Source organism: Pholis gunnellus, assembly GCF_910591455.1.
Source record: "Pholis gunnellus genome assembly, chromosome: 24".
Lineage (NCBI taxonomy): Eukaryota > Metazoa > Chordata > Actinopteri > Perciformes > Pholidae > Pholis > Pholis gunnellus.
In genome coordinates, this window is record NC_136551.1 from 4,222,982 (window position 1) to 4,243,348 (window position 20,367).

Sequence of the window (20,367 nt, forward strand, 5' to 3'; positions counted from 1 at the left end):
ACACACACACACACACACACACACAGTCTCAGAGTCTGAATTGTGGGCTGTGTGAGTGGAGGAAACCTGAACACCCAGCCGCCTGTCCATCAGCCTCGGCCCTCTTTCCCTCCTCATCCATCTTTCTCTCCTTTTCCACTTCAGCCTGACCTCATGTGAAACTGTGGAGGTCTGTGGGTAACACGCTCAGGCGTCCAGATTAATGATTTAATGCCACTTCCATTTAGGGGGTTATATATTAGCAGCAGAGGACTTAGCGGCTCGGTTTCCACACAGATTGTAATTCAATGTTTCAAAATAAATCTACCGTAGAGTTATTTATGTAACCATAAACTACCAATAAATACATGTGATAGGGTCCTATCGGTACACATATATGATTGACAGGTGCATGAGGATCCACACATTGAACTGTGGTCATGAATAATTGAGTGTAAAGTGTTAACAACAGTTATTGCACCTCCACAAACTCAAGAAGAGGTATGCCAATCTGTTTGTTTGTTCACCAGCATAAAAAGTACTTTTTTATGTTTATGAATAATGATGAAGCCTCTTCATCTTAATATACAAAACAACAGAATTACCTTGAACTCTTCCTCCATACTGCACCGTGGTGGTCAGCAGCTAATCAGGTCAGAAAGATTGTAAACACTGTTTGGTTGATTACGGATGTGAGGCCGAATTTACCACATTTAACAGTGAAGCGTTGTGTTTTCACGGGTACCAGAGCATGCGTTACGACCCGTTTTTCATAAACACACGTCACCGCATTAACTGCCGCTTGGTGAATGGACGCCCGAACGGGAGCGCGCACACAAACTACGCGTTAAATGTTTTAAGTCCAAATGCGTTTTCTGGAAAGTTCGGCACCGAAAACAACCACAAAAAAAAGAAGTAGGCTACTGTCTTTTCAAAAGCTTCCTCGTGAAATTGAGTCACAGTTAAATGAAGCTCGAGCTTACCTTTCACTCCCTCGTGCGCTTCCTGCTGTTTTGTGAGGTTTTTGCAGAGACGGAGATGGTGCAGGTTCATCTATCCGGACCTGTGTGGACTCTGCTGCAGGCTCTGTCAACTGTAACAAGTCACAGCTTAAATTCAGACCAGTAGGGGTGAGCCAGACCAGTAGGGGTGCTGTCAATGAGGACCAAACGTGTACTAAACTGCGGTGATGTGTGAGAGAACGGGCGCGAGGCTCGTGTGTCTGAAAAGTAAGCAGCCTTGATATTAATTAACAGTCACGTGTGATACAGTGTAGACATCAATGTCGTCATAATCAAAGGTACCCTTTGACATGCAGCTGGTTTTAATGGCAGAGGTTTGCTGGGATCATTGGGAGGACAACAAATACATGGCAAAAATCACTGAAATTAAGCTTGGCTGCCACCTGCTGGGACATCGCCCTGTCCCTTGTTATAATAACGTTATATATTATTTATACACCAAATGTGTCAAGGTAAGCATAACGTGGATTAAATTAGGTGCTGGAACAAGCAGATATAACATACAGTGTATGATTATTTATATTTGTCACATTATACTCACCAAAATTGAAGCCTTTTCAAATCTCATTAATGAGCTAACTTTAAATCACTCTTATGAGCCAATTCATGTCGAATTAAAGATTAGAAATTTCCTCTATAAAATGTTTCAAGAGGCGCCTAAAAGAAAATCTAATTGCTGTTTTTGTAATTGGCCTTAATTTTGAAATCCTACATCAGAATGTCCCGATTATCCCTGACTGACACTCTGAGGTTGTGTACTATTAACCTGAAGTGAAACAATTATGTAACTATAGACCATTTCCTTTAAATCTAATATGACATTTGAGGTAAATTGGCTCATGAATGAGATTTTAAAGGGCTTTTATTCTGAAATTCTACCTAAGAATGTCCTGATATTCTCTAAGGTGGTCTGCTATCAATCCCAAGTGAAATTAGTCACTTAGTGTAACCTTGAAGTTTCTGAATTTGATGTAGTGTACTGTCATTTTGAAGTCATACTGGTCTGTGTAAATGTATACTATATTAATATATTTGAATAAGTATTGACACAATTGGAATTACATTTTCCCTTGAAATACAGTTTGCATGCAGTAATTATTATTGTGTATTTAAAGTTATCATTTATAAAATGTATACTTTTTTAACATGGACATATTGAGGTTAAGTACGAGAACCGCAACATTGTACTTAAGTAAAGTACTTGAGTAAATATACTTAGTTACTTTCCATACTGCTAATAGACACGTAAAACAACAATGAGCTGTTTCTACTTTGTTACTATGATGTAGTCATTTCCCGCGCTTTGGTTATTCATTATTAACTAACAGGATCAGCGCCTTCACCTCTCTGTGTCACGTCCGTCCAATAGAAGCTGTGAGCCAATGGCGTGCGTTTGAGACGGTGCTCTCGTCCAATGAACGACGAGCAGAGTTGATACAGCCAGCCAATGGACGGAGAGTAGCATTGTGTGACCGACGCTTGTTCTGCCGGGCTCATTTCGCCGCTTCTCCACCCGGCTGGTCTTTTTTGGATCTCACTGCAATGGCGGACCAGCAGCAGCAGCAGTTCTACCTCCTGCTGGGCAACCTGATGAGCCCTGACAACACCGTCAGGAAGCAATCGGAGGTGAGAGAACCACACGTGGCGGATTTGACGCGTGACAAGTACTGCGATTGTATAAAACAGTGGTTATCGGGGTTAGCTAAAAGCTAGCCGCCTATAGCTCACCCAGTCCGGCCGCGCGCGCAGTGAGCTCTCGCGTCAGGCTCGATAGCCCACGTGCAATGTGAAGCTAGGGGGGGATATAGCTAGAAGACTACCGGAAGTAGCATGAAGCTACGAGAGCTGCTACAGTGCTGCTAGTTTCATTAGCTAGCAAGCTAGAGCGGAACAGAGTGTGGCTGCTAAAAGAACCAGACATTAAATGGCGACACACACGTGTCACGTTATAGGTGGAATAATCAACAACAAACCCGTTGTGGTTATGTTACAGGTGGAGTCAGACAGCAGAGCTATGCTAGCTGTGATTTGTACCATGGCCTTCAGTCATTTTGATCTGGAAGTCAAGTTAAACACAAACGCGTTGTTGTCCTCTTGAGTTTAGTTTAAAGTGAATTATCTCCGTTTCAGTCACGTCACCAGTTAAGGCTCGTCTCGGCTCATCCCCTCACTGGATTAGGTGCTCCAGTGGATTTGTTTGGGCTGAGTCGAGCTGGCCTATTCACTTTCCCCACCACCATGATGAGCCTCTTGTCGCGGCAAAAGCATTGTCTCCACAGTTTCACCTCTTTTGGATGAGGTGGTTGAATCTTATCACGCTCATCCCTCGCTGTGCAGTCAGCGCTTTTCTTTATTGAACCACAGACTGTCTGCCGCGATACTAAGCTCATTGGAATCCATCCTTTTATAAAAAATCCCCCCTGTCTACTCTTACACACACAATAGGAATGTATCCATCAGTTGAGGACTTTAAACCCATATATGAACAGCTAAAGACAACAGCTGCTGAACATTTAGAGGTGCCCACAACACACATTAAGGGATGGCGAGCCATGAAGTGTCACCATTGTTTTGAGCTTTTGCAATAGCTAGTTTTAAAGTCATCTCGGCTGTTTGGGAGCATAATAAGAGCTACTAAAAGCTACACATGTTAGTGGATGTGAGGCTGATGATGCTGGTGAAGAAATCAGATTATTAGGAGAAGTCATGTTAGGGCAGGAGCAGCCCGCATGTACGGTTTGTACTTCAAAGTGTTGACTCAGTAATCTGGTTTCTCTCCAGTCACACTGTTGCAACAGTGACCATCATCTTAATATTCGCCTCAGAGCACACCCAGCCCTTCACGTGTGTGTGTTGGCGTTTTCTTTTATGGCTTCTGTGAGGCAGCTTGAGAGCGTTCGGGACCAAACCAAATGCACAGAACAACCGGTCTTATTTATTTAAAACGTCCCATGATGTCGAGGGTCTGAAGTGTCCAAAGAACTTAGTGGCTGCTTCTATTCTTGCCTTGTTATTTTTTTAACACTTGTCTGTTAGAAACTTGTTCAAATCTAGACGTTTTTATTATGATTTACTGCTCTTATGTATACACGTGTCCTGCTTATTCCTTTACCACTTGATACAATCCAAGGCCTACAGGATACACCGATTAGTCAGCGCCATAAACACCCAGTGAATGAAACGTAGGCCTTTAAATAACCACACCCATGTTGTTACCTCACCCTTAAAGATGAAATAAGCTGGGAAGCAGCATCCGTTTCGGTAGAGATACATTTCTCGCAGGGCTGAAATAGTGCATTTGTGATGAGTCGTGTTTCACTCGCACCGCTGACCCCGTTCCCTTTTTCTTCACAGGAGACCTATGACACCATCCTGGGCCAGAACAAGATCACATTCTTGCTGCAGGCCATCCGAGATGCATCCGCCGCGGAGGAGGTTTGTGCTCTTTTTAACGCCGACAAAAGTCGCAGGTCACGTGACGCAGCGTCACTGTCGTGTCTCTGCTGCCACGTCCGCGGCATCTCGCGAATGTAGCGCGGCCACCACGCGTTGGCTCGTTATGAGTCACGGTTTTGGCATCCGGGCGGTTCTGTTTACTCCGAGTTCACCAGCTGCTTGGTCCCTCATGCTCCCTCTCCCTTTCTTTACCCCAAGGCTGATATATTTAGAGTCTTGAAATGGGAGCAGGCACTAGGTGCTTGGCCCCTGGAGAGTGATGCTGCCTTTCTGAGATGCTGTCAGTGCATTTTATTCCACCAAATGTTTCCTGTGCATGTCTGGTAGCCGTAAACACAAACTGGCAAAACAGGATAAATAAAACTGGCTTCTACTCGCCGCTCAGGTCAAACAGATGGCGGCGGTGCTGCTGCGGCGGCTGCTGTCGGCGTCCTTCGAGGAGGTCTACCCGGGCCTGACGCTGGAGATGCAGACGGCCATCAAGACGGAGCTGCTGACCAGCATCCAGCAGGAGACCTCGCCCAACATCCGCAAGAAGGTCTGCGACATCGCAGCCGAGCTCACCCGCAACCTCATAGGTAACGGATTCATTTTACTGCGACAAATGTAGGGTGTAAATCTTATTTTACTCAGAAAATGAACCGTCGATTGTGCCGTCTTTCATCCAGATGACGATGGGAATAACCAGTGGCCCGAGGTGCTCAAGTTCCTCTTCGACTCTGTGAACTCTGACAGCGTTAACCTGCGAGAATCCGCCCTGCACATATTCTGGTGAGCCCACTGCTCGCTTCACCCCACATCTTTTTATTTGGGACGTGTACATTTTACACGATTCGTCTGCCTGTAAGCACTACCGGCTGACAGTTGTGTGTCTCGTCCTCCTTTTAGGAACTTCCCGGGGATCTTTGGCAACCAGCAGCAGCACTATATGGAGGTTATCAAGCGCATGCTTGTTCAGTGCATGCAGGACCAGGCAAACCCACAGGTAAGAGCTCCCCCGAGCGGGATTTAGGGCCGTTTAATATCCCGATTATACGACTGTACATTGTATTTATTTCAAACTATCCTTCAGATTCGCACCCTGGCGGCTCGCGCTGCAGCGTCCTTTGTTCTGTCGAACGAGAGCAACTCGGCTCTGCTGAAGCACTTCGCCGACCTCCTCCCAGGCCTCCTGCAGGTGAGATACCTCACAGATGCGAGATCTACTGCACCAGTGTCTTAGTGAGCGTCTGTGACTCATGATGGCAGGTGGCGGTTGAGACCTCAGGCCGAATGAACGCATTTGCAACGCTGACCGCAGATTCTGTTTTCAATCAGGCCGTGAACGACTCGTGCTACCAGGCGGACGACTCTGTGCTCAAGTCCTTAGTGGAAATCGCGGACACGGCACCCAAATACCTGAGGCCCAACCTGGAGCCCACCCTGCAGCTCTGTCTGAAGGTGAGTCAGAGAGCACCCGAATGCCAAATATTCCTTGGCATCAGATTTGCATTGCACCGCATGTGACCGTAAGCTCCCGTGTGACCCAACGTGTCGCCGTTTTCTCTTCAGCTGTGTGCCGACACCAACCTGACTAACATGCAGCGGCAGTTGGCGCTGGAGGTCATCGTCACTTTATCGGAGACGGCGGCGGCCATGCTGAGGAAACACACGGCCATCGTGGCTCAGAGCGGTGAGGAGGAGAGCGCTAACCGTTCGCTCCCCCATGAGTTTCGTCCGCCCCGGAGGATCCGGGCGAAATTAGTTTTTGGACAGTCGTAATTATGCGTGTGCTGTGTCTTCAGTGCCCCAGATGCTGGCCATGATGGTGGACCTCGAGGACGATGACGAGTGGGCCATGGCTGACGAGCTGGAGGACGATGACTTTGACAGGTAAGGCCTGGTGCATCGCCACCAAGACACCGATATAAGGGACCCTCAAAGACGAAAGGTTTGAAAGTGTGTTGAGTGATTTATTTCTTGTTCCCCTCCAGTAACGCTGTGGCCGGGGAGAGCGCTCTCGACAGAATCGCCTGTGGCCTGGGAGGAAAGATCATCCTGCCCATGATCAAGCAGCACATCATGCAGATGCTGCAGAACCGTAAGTGAAACCTGCCGCTATTCAAACTGTCAGAATTCAAAATCAGTTCGGCGTGGACATGAGATCAACCCTGTGCGTCTGTCGCCAGCTGACTGGAAGTACCGCCACGCCGGGCTGATGGCGCTGTCGGCCATCGGCGAGGGCTGCCACCAGCAGATGGAGGCCATCCTCCAAGAGATCGTCAGCTTCGTCCTCATCTTCTGCTCCGATCCTGTAAGAAATGATTTAGTTACTTACGTTAAGGGGGGACTTTACGCAGCATCTCATATGGTGGTAATGAGTTTGGCTTCCTTTTCCCTCCTCAGCACCCACGGGTGCGCTACGCTGCCTGCAACGCCATTGGACAAATGGCCACAGACTTTGCCCCGACCTTCCAAAAGAAATTCCACGACAAGGTAACAAGTGATCCGTGCGGGACGGGTTCACACGGTAACGGTTTACTACTGTGGACTCTGACGCTGCATCCGCCTCCCCCTTAGGTGATCTCGGCCCTGCTTCAGACCATGGAGGACCAGAGTAACCCTCGGGTGCAGGCGCACGCCGCCGCCGCCCTCATCAACTTCACAGAGGACTGTCCCAAATCCCTGCTGATCCCGTATCTGGACAGCTTGGTGCAGCACCTTCACGTCATCATGGTAGCCAAGCTGCAAGAGGTACAAATGCATACTTGTCTTTTTAATGAATCCAGCCAGGCTGTCGGGAGTCTTGACCGTGTCCCCTTCCCTCCTCCCCAGTTGATCCAGAAGGGCACCAAACTGGTCCTGGAGCAGGTGGTGACGTCCATCGCCTCGGTGGCGGACACGGCCGAGGAGAAGTTTGTGCCGTACTACGACCTGTTCATGCCGTCGCTCAAGCACATCGTCGAGAACGCCGTGCAGAAGGAGCTCCGGCTGCTTCGCGGCAAGACCATCGAGTGCATCAGCCTCATCGGGCTGGCGGTCGGCAAGGAGAAGGTACGTCTGCTCGGGAAAATATCCCCCCCCCGAGAGATTCTGTAAAATGAAGGATGGCTGCCATCTTCACATGCGTCCCTCTCTTCCTGTTCTGTTCCCAGTTCATGCCAGACGCCTCCGCCGTCATGCAGCTGCTCCTCAAAACCCAGACGGACTTCAATGACCTGGAGGACGACGATCCGCAGGTGGGGGAGGCTTGAACGAAACTTTGTACCATCCAGGTTTTTCTTTATTGCAATATAGTCACGCTGTTCTGCTGCGGTTTAGATCTCCTACATGATCTCGGCGTGGGCCCGGATGTGCAAGATCCTGGGGAAGGAGTTTCAGCAGTACCTGCCTGTGGTGATGGGCCCCCTGATGAAGACCGCCTCCATCAAGCCTGAGGTGGCCCTGCTCGACAGTAAGTACTATATACACATGTTTCACGTATTTACGACGCAAAAGCAGCAGCGGCGGTATTTGAACGCGTCCGTCTCCGTCTCGTAGCCCAAGACATGGAGAACATATCGGAGGACGACGGCTGGGAGTTTGTCAACCTGGGAGACCAGCAGAGTTTCGGCATCAAGACGGCGGGCCTGGAGGAGAAGGCCACCGCCTGCCAGATGCTGGTGAGTAGTCTGGTCCGCTCCGGAGAAACCAGATGGCAGCATAGATGTAAATCCATTGTTTGTCTCTTCTCTAGATACTGAGATCAGTCCCGTCAGTGAGACACTCTGTTGTTTTCTTCCAGGTGTGTTACGCCAAAGAGCTGAAGGAGGGCTTCGTGGAGTACACGGAGCAGGTGGTGAAGCTGATGGTTCCTCTGCTCAAGTTCTACTTCCACGACGATATCCTTTTTTCAGACGGTGACTTCTCACCTTTTTTGAGCTGTGACTGGTGGCGTTGCGTGTACATGAAGGGTTTGAGGATTCGATGGTGTTCCCCTTAACTGTCTCACGTGTGCGGGTGGCGGCGGCCGAGTCCATGCCCCTGCTGCTGGAGTGCGCGCGGGTCCGAGGGCCGGAGTACCTCACCCAGATGTGGCACTTCATGTGCGACGCCCTCATCAAGGCCATCGGCACCGAGCCGGACTCCGACGTCCTGTCGGAGATCATGCACTCCTTTGCCAAGGTAACTTCATGCAGCGTTTCTGTTAACATTTGGATCCGTTTTTAGGAGCTGGGCTCGGTTTGTGACCTGCGTTTTTGTTTTCGGTCTAAAGTGCATCGAGCTGATGGGAGACGGCTGTCTGCACAACGAGCATTTTGAGGAGCTGGGCGGCATCTTGAAAGCAAAGCTGGAGGAGCACTTTAAGAACCAGGAGCTCAGACAGGGTGAGACGTCATTCCAGCCATAGAATAGGTTTTTAAAAACCGCTCCGTCGTCTCAGCCAAATAAAAGACGCGTGCGTTTATGCACAATCCTCACCGAACACTTCTTTGCTCCTCACAGCCAAGAGACAGGATGAAGACTACGACGAGCAGGTGGAGGAGTCGTTACAAGACGAGGTGAACTTTTTGACCTCGACTAGTCAGAAATCGTGAAGAATATAGTGCGAGTCCTCATTATCTTTTTCTTCTGCAGGATGAGAACGACGTGTACATCCTGACCAAAGTGTCTGACATCCTGCACTCGGTGTTCAGTAGTTACAAAGAAAAGGTGCTGCCTTGGTTCGAACAGCTGCTGCAGCTCATCGTCCAGCTAATAGTGAGTACTTCCTGTTCTCTGTATAACGTCTGCAGCCATGTTGTGCATATTTATCGTCCCTTAAAGGCCAACAGAAACTAACCCGACCTCGTCTTCAGTGTCCCAGCAGGCAGTGGGCGGACAGACAGTGGGGTCTGTGCATCTTCGACGACGTGGTGGAGCACTGCAGCCCCGCCTCCTTCAAATACGCCGAGTACTTCCTGCGGCCGATGCTGCAGTCGCTGTGCGACACGAGCCCCGAGGTCCGGCAGGCGGCCGCCTACGGCGCCGGCGTCATGGCCCAGCACGGAGGAGAGAGCTACCGCCCGTTCTGCACAGGTACCGGCCTCTGGCTCCGCCCATCACTTGAGTTGCCGTCGGCTCGCGTCGCTCTTTCGGTTAACCGGATGCATTTGTTTTCCTTTTGATCCAGAGGCCATCCCCCTAATGGTGAGGGTCATCCAGGCGGCGGACTCGCGCGCCAAAGAGAACGTCAACGCCACGGAGAACTGCATCTCCGCCGTCGGAAAGGTCATGAGGTTTCGGCCCGAGTGTGTGAACGTCAACGAGATCCTCCCCCATTGGCTCAGCTGGCTGCCGCTCAACGAGGACAAAGAAGAGGCCGTCCACACGTTTGACTTCCTGTGCGACCTCATCGAAAGGTCGGGCGACTCTCAAATTGATTTAAATTCATTTTTTGTTCCATTTATGTTGTACAAATCTTAATCTTCTGTCGTCTCTCCACAGCAACAACCCGATTGTCCTCGGGCCAGACAACGCCAACCTGCCTAAAATTTTCCTCATCATCGCGGACGGAGTCTCAAACGAATCGGTCAAGAGTGAAGACGCGTGCAGCAAACGGCTGGCGAACGTCATCCGTCAAGTACAGGTGAGCCTCCACCGCTCGCACACACAGTGTTAACTGCCAAGAAACCCGAGCGGACATGAAGTAAACTAATCTGTTTTGTCGTGTCCTCCAGGTGTCGGAGGGTCTATGGACGCAGTGCGTGTCGACGCTGAACGAGACGCAGCAGAAAGCCATACAGGACCTACTGAACACCGCCTGAGCCCGGACCCCCGGTCACCTCCCCGCCCTTTAAAAAATTAAAAATTAAAAAAAATAAGCCCATGAAGTAAAGTCGAGCTCCTGGATCTCCTCCATACACTCCCTCCTCTTCCTCCTGCTCTGATCTGTAGCGTGTATGGACGCTGGCTTCAACCACCCCGACCCCACTATTATATAACCCCACCTACATTCAGCCCACTGGGAGGGGGAGGGGGGGGGAGCAGGTTGGATATTTATGACAATGGAGGACATTGGCCATCCACCGCAAAGACTTTCACCCCGTGTCCAAGGAAGTGGCAACCAGAGTTAAGTGTCAGTCGTCCTCCCCAACCATTCCCCCCGACGTTTGACTCGAGGGACTCATTCTCCACGCCGACCCAACACAAACTCATTGGACAGTCGGGGCTCGGAGGGGGCCACCGTGGGTGGGGGGGGACAGGACATTCTAGTGGACTGAGCAATCGAATGAGGTGGAAAATGCACACTGGGGCGATCACTGCCCGTCTCCTGTGAAACCTTTTTTCTTTTTGTATTTTGTTTTTTTCTCGTCCGTTTCGTCCACAGCTCAGAGGACGTGTGTCAAAAAGTAACGGCATGTTCAGTGGCTAACTCTTAGAAAACATAACTAGTTAGGGGGGGATTTACATCATCGCTGTCTGGGAGTTTCCCCTCCGTAGACCTTCAGGATGGCTGTTCGCGGGACACGAGTCTGAAGTTTAAAATGTTCGCTGAACGGTTCTCGGCCCCTTTTTTTAGGTAGCAGTTTAAGAGAAGAGGGGCCCTCAGAAACCAAGAGCGTCTTTAGCTGGTCACGGTGTGTGTGAAACATGAATTGTAGAGTATTTGTAAAATGCGTGTTACCATACTTAACTTTATGGTTTTGACCCTTTGCAGCCCTGCAGGTATGTGATGGAAAACTACCAACAATAAAATTCCATTTGAGAAGTGCTTTCATTTGATTTATTAAAAGGCGTAAGTTAGTCTGCTCAACATCTCTTAATCCTATTAAACCTCATCTCTTGTGTGGTAATCGCGTGCACACACGTCACTTTTGTGGCCCCAAGCATTTGACAGACATCACTTGTTTCAACAGAGCAGCCATGCTTTATTATTAGGACATCTACACCAACAGCGAAGAAGTTTAAATTAAAGCTTTCAACCAAACAACAGTCATGGATGGTGACCCCTTCAGTCGACGGCCCAAAATATACATATGCATGTTACACAGCCTGTATTTAACACACTCAGTTGCCAGTCTAGTAGGTAGCTGGGACTAATGCAGTGTAATATAGATTGGCAACTGAATGTCGTTCAAGTTGCTTCAGCGTGGAGAAATGTTTTTCTGTGTGCGTACGGGAAGCATTTGATTGATTTTAAAATTCCATCGGGGCCATTTGCTAACGTTAACGTTGCCCGTATAAATCCCCAGACCAGCTAGGGTAACTGAAAGACGAGCAGCTCTGAATTACAACACGTTTGGCGAGACCAGCTTTTCAAGATTTCAGTTTCGGAGACTACGCCTGTGACACAAAGAACTAAAGGCCGTGATGTCGCGGAGACCTTCAGAGGCTAGTAGTGTTCAGTGGAGGGCGGCTCAATTATAGCGAGCTAGTTTCACAAAAACTAACAGAGCAGGTCGTCCGTCCTCTGAGTTACACGCCTGATTAAACACGGATGTGAGCAGAGCTGTGCCACATAGAAAATAAAGTTTAGCTTTAGATGAACACTACCAGACCAGAGAGGGGTGTTCTCCAGTGTCGGAGGAGATGATACAGTATTTACAGGGATCTGTGCGAGCGTGCCTGACGGGAAGGTGGGAGCGGAAAATGTCAGAAAATTAAGCAATTCACATTAAAATAAGGTGATTTTTAGTGTGAGCGATTCTCACGCTGCTTCTCCCTTTTCTGCTTCATTTGCCACCATCCATTTAGTCTCTCCTCACACGTCGTCTCTTCTACTGGAGCATGTCCACGAAAGCGTCAAACTCGTCGATGTTCTTCTCATAAACGGCCAGTTTCTCTGGCAGTGAGTCCTGCGGACGAGAAAATCGGAAATTATTACAAGAAGGCATTCGGTTTCGGACTTTTTAATAGTGGCTTAAAAACAAGTGTTACCAGGTCATCGGCCATCGACTGGGAGCTGATGTGTAGCGAGAGGCTGGCCAGTTGAGGGGGGTTCTGAAACTCTCTGTAGAAAGTGCCCAGATCCATCGGCAACAAGTCGTCTTTAGAGAAGGCTGGACGCTACACACACACACACACACACACACACACACACACACAGACGGGTAAAGAGACCTTTAGATTTCACAAACTTCTCCAGAATTTATTAGGCTGCAAAACAAAAGCTGGTCGATGGATTTTAAGAGCAAATATATGAACTTCACATTTCTGTAAAAAAACAAATTACGCACAAAGTCGACCATGACGAAGTCGTCCTGCTGCCCCGATCCCTCCGAGCCCTGGGAATGGAGGCTGGCCTGCAGGGGTGAGGGGCAGGAAGGAGAGTCTGGAGGCTGCACCTGAACACACACACAGAATATACCAACTGTACAAAACTTGACTAAAGTATCGTGATGTATGAGGGCGAAAAAATGATCGTAATATCTACCATGGGATCGTTCTCCTCTGGGTCCAGGCCTCGAGGAGCAAATGCAGCAAATGGCAGGTCCAGACTGGCTGCTGTTATCTACACACACACACACGCAGGGTTACATTCAGTGTTCTCTTCACTCACTACAAAACAACTGTTGGCCAGTTACCTACCGGTGCGTTGGCTTTATTGACGAAGGCGCCGATCTTCCTCGTGAACGCGTTGAGAGACTCCACGGGGTCCGGGGGGGAAGCGTTCGTCCTCCTCTCGCCGCTGTGCGTCAGGCCGTTGTCGTCGCCGCTGGGAAGAGAGACGAGCGAGTCGTCGCTTGGATGTTAACAATCACGGGGCAGGACGAAGATGTTTGCACAGGTTTCAGTGATGTCAAGGGGGAGAAATACCTGCTGCCGGGTGTGTTGGCGGCGTTCTCCACCGTCAGATGAGCGTCGGCTCTGTGAGGAGGCTGGGCAGGAACCAACGCAGCCCCTCCATGCTCCTTCCCAGCATGCAACACCTGAGGAGGAGGAACAGGGCAGAGATATAGTGGACCGAGTCGAAATCTGTGATTTTTACTCATATTGCCCTAACTTATCAAGCGACGTATCACAGATAAATGTATATGGATCTGGAGGTGGATTGATTGGTGTATCACCTGGTTTGCAGCAGGGTGACAGAGCTCAGCAGCTCCCGTTAGAGCTGGAGGATGGTACGATAACCTGGAAGCGTACAGCTAGAGACGGACAGGAGGAAGACGGAATATTACAGATGTGCTCTTGGGATGAATGTGGGTTTACTATGTGGTACAAGATGATGAGTCGTCATAATGAAACAGGTCTACGGTGCATCACACTCTGGGCTGAGGTAAGCGATGGAGCATCACACACAGTGGCCAGTATAAACTCACAGTGTGAGTGACAAGTCCCGGAGCCAGTGGAAGCGGCAGACTGTCCAGAGGGAGGGGCTTAGACAGTTTAGAGGGCGAAGGACTCAGTGTGCACACGCACTGAGAGAGTGCGCACAACACACACACACACACACACACACACACAGACACACAGACAGATAAACATACAATAAAAAAGACAACAGGACAGAAAACAGACAGAGAGAGAAAAAGGAAAGTGAAATAAAGAACAGGTATGAAAATGGAGAGGATAAAGAGGAGCGAGTGACCGTGTCCTCTTACCTGTGAGGGAGGGGAGGTGGAGAAGGAGGTGGTGCAGACCTCCTGTGAATCTTGAACCCCTGCATACGGTCCTCCATCGTCCTCGTCTGGAGCTCTGAACACACGCATGTTGTAAAGTAGAAGATTGAAACTTTTGAGTGGGAGTTGTGGGCATATAACGTCCGGATTTCCATTGTTTTCTGGAGCTACCTGTAGTTGCAGGGATGTCCCATGATGGCCGGCCGCTGGCCGCAGCCGGGAGGATCCACGAAGTGATCCACGATGATCCCCATGATGGGAGCCGAGCGCTCAAACTGTCTGCAGGAGACGCCGTGTCAACGGCCGGACCGGTTATTCACTCATTCTGTCTTTAACAAGCAAATGATGTTGCGTGGTAGCGTGTCGGTTACCTGTTGGACATGAATGCCAGGTTGGTGCGGTAAGCGCACGAGAGCGTGACCGTGCCGACGGGGGTGCCGACGACGCCGACCCGCACCGTCTGAAAACCTTAAGAGACAAACGACGAGCTTCACGGATTGCACGGATACATGTTTAAATGAATTAGTACACAAGTTAGGCACATTTTCAGTGTAACGCCTGAGACTTGAGTTACCTTCTCCTAATCCACTGAGCTGGACTTCCCCGAAGTAAATCCTAAATAGAGGCAGAAACAAATGGGGACATATGTCATACATCCACTGTGTGGAACAGGAGAGAGATCAGAGCTGGTGTTGCTTGGGCAGTTAATCCAGCTGTTTCACGCACCTGTACAATATGACATAGTCGTGACCCTGCTTTCTGGATAGCTTATAGGCGGGTGTCACTCTCGTGATGGCCAGCAGAGACTTCAGTAGCACAGACAGACGGTTGTAGACTGTGTACGACACCTTGATGTCCTTATCACACCTACAGCAGAGACAGACGACACATTGACTCATCACAACTCAGCAGCGCGGAGCTGACATTTCCCAGAAATGTCAACTCAAAATGACTCAACAGCTCAATATATGAAGCCAGAATAACTTTCCTTTAATGGTTTTTCTAAAGTGTTTCTCGCGGATCAAACAGCAGCACTTCACAGACGTGATACAACTACAAAATGTCACTGAAATAGAGACAAAGTAAGCCATTTATAACTGAAAGCATCGGCCATTTATTTTTGTGCTGCGCCATTGTTCGCTTGCTCTCAAGCCAGCACTGATAAACCTCTTACTTTCCTAAATATTCCTTAATCTAAAACAATTAAAACACTCACTTTTCGTTCATTTCCAGGCACCAAGTCTCCAACTCCATTGAGTCACCCTGAGTGAGACAGAGAGACAATTTAAATAAATATATAGATATATAGACACTCCGCAATAAAGGTACACAACATGTTGTTGTCTCTGTTCGTTTATAAACCTGATACCTGAAGTTATTATCTGTTATGTTTGAATATTTAAAGTCCCTGCACTGCTGGAGGTCCTGTGAGTGAGAAGTAAAATTAACAAAAGAAGAAAAGGGACAGCAGCAGATGATCAAAGGAGGTTTTTACCTCCGACGTCTTGAGGGAGATCTCGACACACATGGAGCGCCCGATGCCTGGGAGTTGGCCAGCCAGTGCCTTCTTGGCTTCATGAGTCACTTCTGGGATGTCTTTGATGGCCAAATTAAACTAGAAGAAATAATAACAAACAAAACGATTTAACTGACATCTTTAAAGAAAAAGAACAACAGTCAAATACAGGGAACTGTAAATGTGATCAATAACAGAAAGGTCAAACAAAGACTTATTTTACCCAATCAGAGCCGGTTGGCGATGAGGACGAGCGAGTGCAGATCTTCTCTCCGAGACGAGCTTGGACAATCACCTGGACAGTCTACACATAGGACAGAAGAAACCTTCACTAGTCAGCAGCAGAGTATCCAGAGTCACCGCAGCATATCAGTGGCAAGTATCTCAAAACCAAAACGCCTGCATCAGTAGATACCAATGACAGAAAGCCACTAGAAACAGGAGGTTTACCTTCAAGGCAAAGAACTTAATGAACTTGTCCAAGTCCTTCTTATCCTGGGGACTCAGGCCACTGTCCATGTTGTCAAGACCCTGCAATCATTACAAAATATAATGAATTTAAATTGTCAGAAACAAATAATTTCAGAGAAAAGTTGAATAAATGTAAACTATTAGTGAATATTAACACCATACATTCAGTCCATGCGTTTAAAACTCAATAACAAAGGCACTATTTTGACACACAGGCCTACTTTGCTAGCTAGCTATCTATCTAACATTACCAACTGGCAACAATGTAACCCTTCTATCTGTATAACATCTATTAAGTTAAGCAAGTGAGGCCTCCAGCTCACGTCCAGATGAAATTGTCCGAATAATATTTGGAGGTTGAACGACATAATACGGACAACTAGCTTACACGGGACACTACACCAGCTGGCATATTTTCTATAAAGTGCAATACCTTATTTTTATCGATAATTAGCCATCTAGCGTTAGCATGTGGCTAATGTTTGCTAGCTGGCTAAACTGCACGCACTTTAACGTCACCAGAAAACACCATTACTCACATTAGCTTCTCCCTTAGGAATGCAGCTTCAATAAAATACTAATTAATTTAGTACAGATGTCACGCGACGCTGTGTACCACAGACATTCACGCGCTTAATTCAGATGTAAACAACGTCAACAGCGACTGTGCTACTTTTCTGTTTATCTTCTCCATGTCGACGTGTTTGGGTAGTAGCACTTTCAGAACGGCACTTTCGTCGATATTTTTAGTGTCTCTAAAATGTATCGTCAATAAAACACGAGACACATTATACACATTATGAGAACATTAACAAGATAAATCAAAGGTTTTTTTACAATAATCTGAAAAAAAAAGAAAATTGCAACTTCCTGTCGAATCTGCGAATGTGGTTCTTAAGATTGGTGTTCCTGAGGTTTGTTTTGGTTGTAAAAGCTGCATGACTTTTGTATTAAAGGTAAGGGCCCTTTCCTTAACAATGCAAACAAAATGAATTATGCTTTACTTTTCATTCAACGTTACAGCTATTCATCTGAGTGAGTTAGTAAAGTGGCCTCCACAGGCACGCAGAGCTGAAATTAAGAAAGCTCAGATGATAGCTAGCTAGCAAGCTAGCTAGTTAGCGTCTTGGCTTCATTTGATTCTGTACTAAGTAAGAATAACGTTAGCTTTAAAACATGTTAACAGGTTTTCCGTGCTGTTAAGTTATAATCGTCCACCATTTTTTAGCCAGCAAGGGCTTTATTGGCAATGTAATAAAATGAAACAAAATAAAACTGCTATAATCTCTATTATACCATAACTATAACATGCAAAACAAGACGCTTCCCATCATTGCAGATTATGTGTTGATATAACTGTGTTACTGCCCACAGCATGGCGATCCCTATAGCCATCTTGGACTGTGATCTGCTCTTACATGGTCGAGGCCACAAGACCCTGGACCGCTTTGACCTGGGCTCTGTCCCAGACACTGTCCTCCTCTCGCAATTTGGCTTCCCCAGAGAGTTCATTCTGTATCTGGTGGAATTACTCCGAGAGGTTAGTATGTGCTCATCCCCCAGTTTTTGAATAATCTCATCAAGTTATCTGTCCATTTAAATGTGTTTTATGCATGTGGATGTGTTTCTGCGCGCCAGGCTCTCTGCAGACGGACACAGCGGTCCAGAGCCATCAGTCCTGAGGTCCAGGTGTTGGCTGCTTTGGGCTTCTACACATCTGGCTCGTTCCAGACATCTATGGGAGACACTATAGGGATCAGCCAGGCGTCAATGTCCAGATGCGTGTCCAATGTGACCAGAGCCCTGGTGGAGAAAGCACCCCAGTTCATCACGTTCAGCAGGTGTGATGCCATGCTGTATTATAGAGGCAGACAAAATATTAAAAACATTAAGAAGAAGGAGACAAATTACAATAACAGCCATATTTATGTTTCACATGCAGAGATCCCTCCAGCACAGAGCAGTTTCAGAGGGTGGCAGGATTCCCAGGAGTACTGGGGGCGCTGGACTATGTTCAGGTTTACTATATTACACTGTATTCAAACTTTGAACACTTTGTACACAAGTGACAGCCTGACTGATATTGTTTCCCCCTCATCTCCAGGTCACCATCAAAGCTCCCAACAGCGAAGACTCGTCCTACGTGAACAAGAAGGGGTTTCACTCCGTGGGCTGTCAGCTGGTTTGTGATGCCAGAGGGTTGCTGCTCAGCGCAGAGACACACTGGCCTGGAGGTCTCAGAGACACGGATGTTCTAGAAAGGTCTGCTCTCCTCAAACAGCTGCAGGACACAGAGGAGGGCTGGCTGCTGGGTGAGATGTGGATTTCAACATCACGTTTTAGTCTGTAAAAGGTCCAGCGAAGGATTAAAGTCCTATTCTCTTTCCTAGGTGACCGTCGTTACCCTCTAAGGAAGTGGTTGATGACCCCGGTCGACTGCCCAGAGTCCCCTGCAGAGTTTCAATATAACCTGGCCCACACGGCTACACACGAGATAGTGGACAGAACCTTCAGAGCCATCCAGACCAGATTCAGATGTTTGGACGGCACCAAAGGATACCTACAGGTACTTTTCTATGCTGAGCTAACCTCTCCCTGTCAAATATAAAAGCACACAGAGCAGCATCGCACTGGGAGCATCGTCATCCAGCTATCTTGTCTCCTCTCTTGTCCTGCAGTATTCTCCCGACAGGAGTTCGTCCATCCTGCTGGCCTGCTGCGTGCTCCACAACGCCTCCCTGCAGTCTGGATTAGACGCCTGGACTCTGGAGAGAACCGACCCCCTGGAGCAGCCCGAGAGCCTCGAGCAGAGACCCGAGGACCGCGACAGCCAGGCAGAGGACCTCCGAAAACAGCTGATACTCAAACACTTCAGCTGAACGGCTGGTCGGAAAGGAAACAAGACTAAATCAAGACTGGGACCTTTTTTTTTTTTTAAAGTCGCATTTGAAGCAAGAAATTCCAGAGACACAGTGTTGCTGATGCAGGTTTTTTATATTTTGCTCGTTTCTACTCTACTGACTACACTAAGATAACATAGTTGGATATGAGGGAACATGCAAGACGCTATACAACAAACCAAGACAACATGAAACCCAAACACATTTGAAATAACTGGAATCGCTGGAAAGTGCTTGATTATTTCTCCTCAAACATTTTCACCAAGAGGTACGAATAATCAAGCGCTCCCTGGTGTTTTACAACTATTTGAACTGTGTGCAGCTGCTGTGTTATCAAAGTTTCTTTACAAGTGGAAAAAGTCACCCTCCCTTTTATTTTTAACCCCTCATTTACATATCCTTTCCCCCCAAAAAAACAATTTTCTCAATATTTTTCCTTTCCAAGTGCTTCCACAGGTTAAAATCTTGGACTATGTCACAATACAAAACCAAGGCCCTTATTTACAACAACTGCACATTAGGTTCTTCATTATTTATGTACACCGGTGCTTTAAGACTGTTAAGGGTGAAAATGACTGGATGTCTGCGCAAAAACGGGCTGCAGTCACATGATGTTTCTTGTGTGTACACACACACACACACACACACAGTATGAGGGACACAAAACGAAACGGGTACAGAGATGAATAAGAAAAACTGTGTTAATTGCAATGATAAAAAAAAAAGTATTTCATAATTGTGATTATGTCCTCAATGATTTGGACTGGGACAGTGGAATGCCTGTTTTCGTCGCTTTGCATTTGAAGGAATACCGTGACATGTAATCGTCACGTTTCTTCTTCTTCTTACATTTTCAGAATAGTGGTGAAGAAAGACTCTTTGTAAATGTCCCGATGTTCCTTCAGATTGTGGCGATAACAAAGCTAGTGGTGTTTTAGTTCCTGGAATGTATTAGTCCCCTGATTGGCTTCATCAATATATACACACTTTCTACAAACAGGAATAAATACAACATACACTGCTGTCGCATGAGCACGTTGAGCATCGGCGTTGGGACGTTTCCTCCGCTGCTTCCTTTGAGCATGAATTTTATGACGGGGAGATATCTACATGAGGCGCTAATGTCAAATGTTTTCATTTCAAATTGGTGCCGTTTTATTTGCGATGAATTTCTGTGGCTTTTTAGCTAAAAATGGGTTTGTTTACGCTAATGGCGTTTTTTTAAATTTTACGAGGGAACAAAAAAAAGCGTGGCTTTTCATGCGACAGCAGTGAAACATAAACACTGTATTACAGTTAAAAGACACAAACGGATCACGTCAAAGTTTTACACTCCATGAAACAGCATGTCAACTACACACCATCATGTAAAACTTCATCATCCTAAAGGCCAAAACACAACATACAATTCCTTTCTTTTTTTTTTCTTGCATAAAATAAATATGCTCTTTTTTTTTGATGCT

At 47.5% G+C, this 20,367-nt stretch overlaps 3 protein-coding genes across 4 annotated transcripts; 2 read left to right on the top strand and 1 right to left on the bottom strand.

Moving 5' to 3' along the window:
* Positions 1–2,514: 2,514 nt before the first annotated feature.
* kpnb3 (karyopherin (importin) beta 3) lies at positions 2,515–11,168 on the top strand. Its single transcript, XM_079185900.1, has 26 exons — positions 2,515–2,627; positions 4,356–4,436; positions 4,843–5,035; positions 5,126–5,228; positions 5,346–5,442; positions 5,530–5,634; positions 5,775–5,897; positions 6,009–6,129; positions 6,242–6,329; positions 6,431–6,537; positions 6,626–6,750; positions 6,843–6,932; positions 7,017–7,190; positions 7,272–7,490; positions 7,592–7,675; positions 7,758–7,890; positions 7,977–8,098; positions 8,221–8,317; positions 8,428–8,600; positions 8,692–8,803; positions 8,922–8,977; positions 9,054–9,176; positions 9,275–9,494; positions 9,589–9,817; positions 9,903–10,044; positions 10,136–11,168. Exons 1-26 carry the CDS (start codon positions 2,544–2,546, stop codon positions 10,220–10,222), a joined length of 3,288 nt encoding a protein of 1,095 aa, XP_079042026.1. The 5' UTR covers positions 2,515–2,543; the 3' UTR covers positions 10,223–11,168.
* Positions 11,169–11,226: 58 nt separating this feature from the next.
* Positions 11,227–16,699, bottom strand: atg13 (ATG13 autophagy related 13 homolog). 2 transcript variants are annotated; one of them, XM_079185901.1, is made up of 18 exons: positions 16,544–16,699; positions 15,984–16,064; positions 15,757–15,837; positions 15,513–15,632; positions 15,234–15,280; positions 14,744–14,884; positions 14,592–14,632; positions 14,389–14,485; positions 14,189–14,296; positions 14,000–14,093; positions 13,718–13,816; positions 13,466–13,543; positions 13,215–13,327; positions 12,987–13,113; positions 12,832–12,909; positions 12,635–12,742; positions 12,336–12,464; positions 11,227–12,253 (listed from the first exon to the last, which is right to left on the bottom strand). In XM_079185901.1, the coding sequence occupies exons 2-18, from the start codon at positions 16,050–16,052 to the stop codon at positions 12,176–12,178; spliced, it is 1,608 nt and encodes a 535-aa protein (XP_079042027.1). In that variant the 5' UTR covers positions 16,053–16,064; positions 16,544–16,699; the 3' UTR covers positions 11,227–12,175. The 2 variants fall into 2 exon arrangements, with proteins under 2 accessions (XP_079042027.1, XP_079042028.1); XM_079185902.1 differs by lacking the exon at positions 13,718–13,816 and having other exon boundaries at positions 11,230–12,253.
* A 680-nt stretch (positions 16,700–17,379) lies between these two features.
* Positions 17,380–20,240, top strand: harbi1 (harbinger transposase derived 1; the record flags this gene model as incomplete). Its single annotated transcript, XM_079185603.1, has 6 exons — positions 17,380–17,544; positions 17,643–17,845; positions 17,947–18,022; positions 18,109–18,316; positions 18,395–18,570; positions 18,683–20,240. 6 exons carry the CDS (start codon positions 17,380–17,382, stop codon positions 18,881–18,883), a joined length of 1,029 nt encoding a protein of 342 aa, XP_079041729.1. The 3' UTR covers positions 18,884–20,240.
* Between the last annotated feature and the right edge of the window lie 127 nt (positions 20,241–20,367).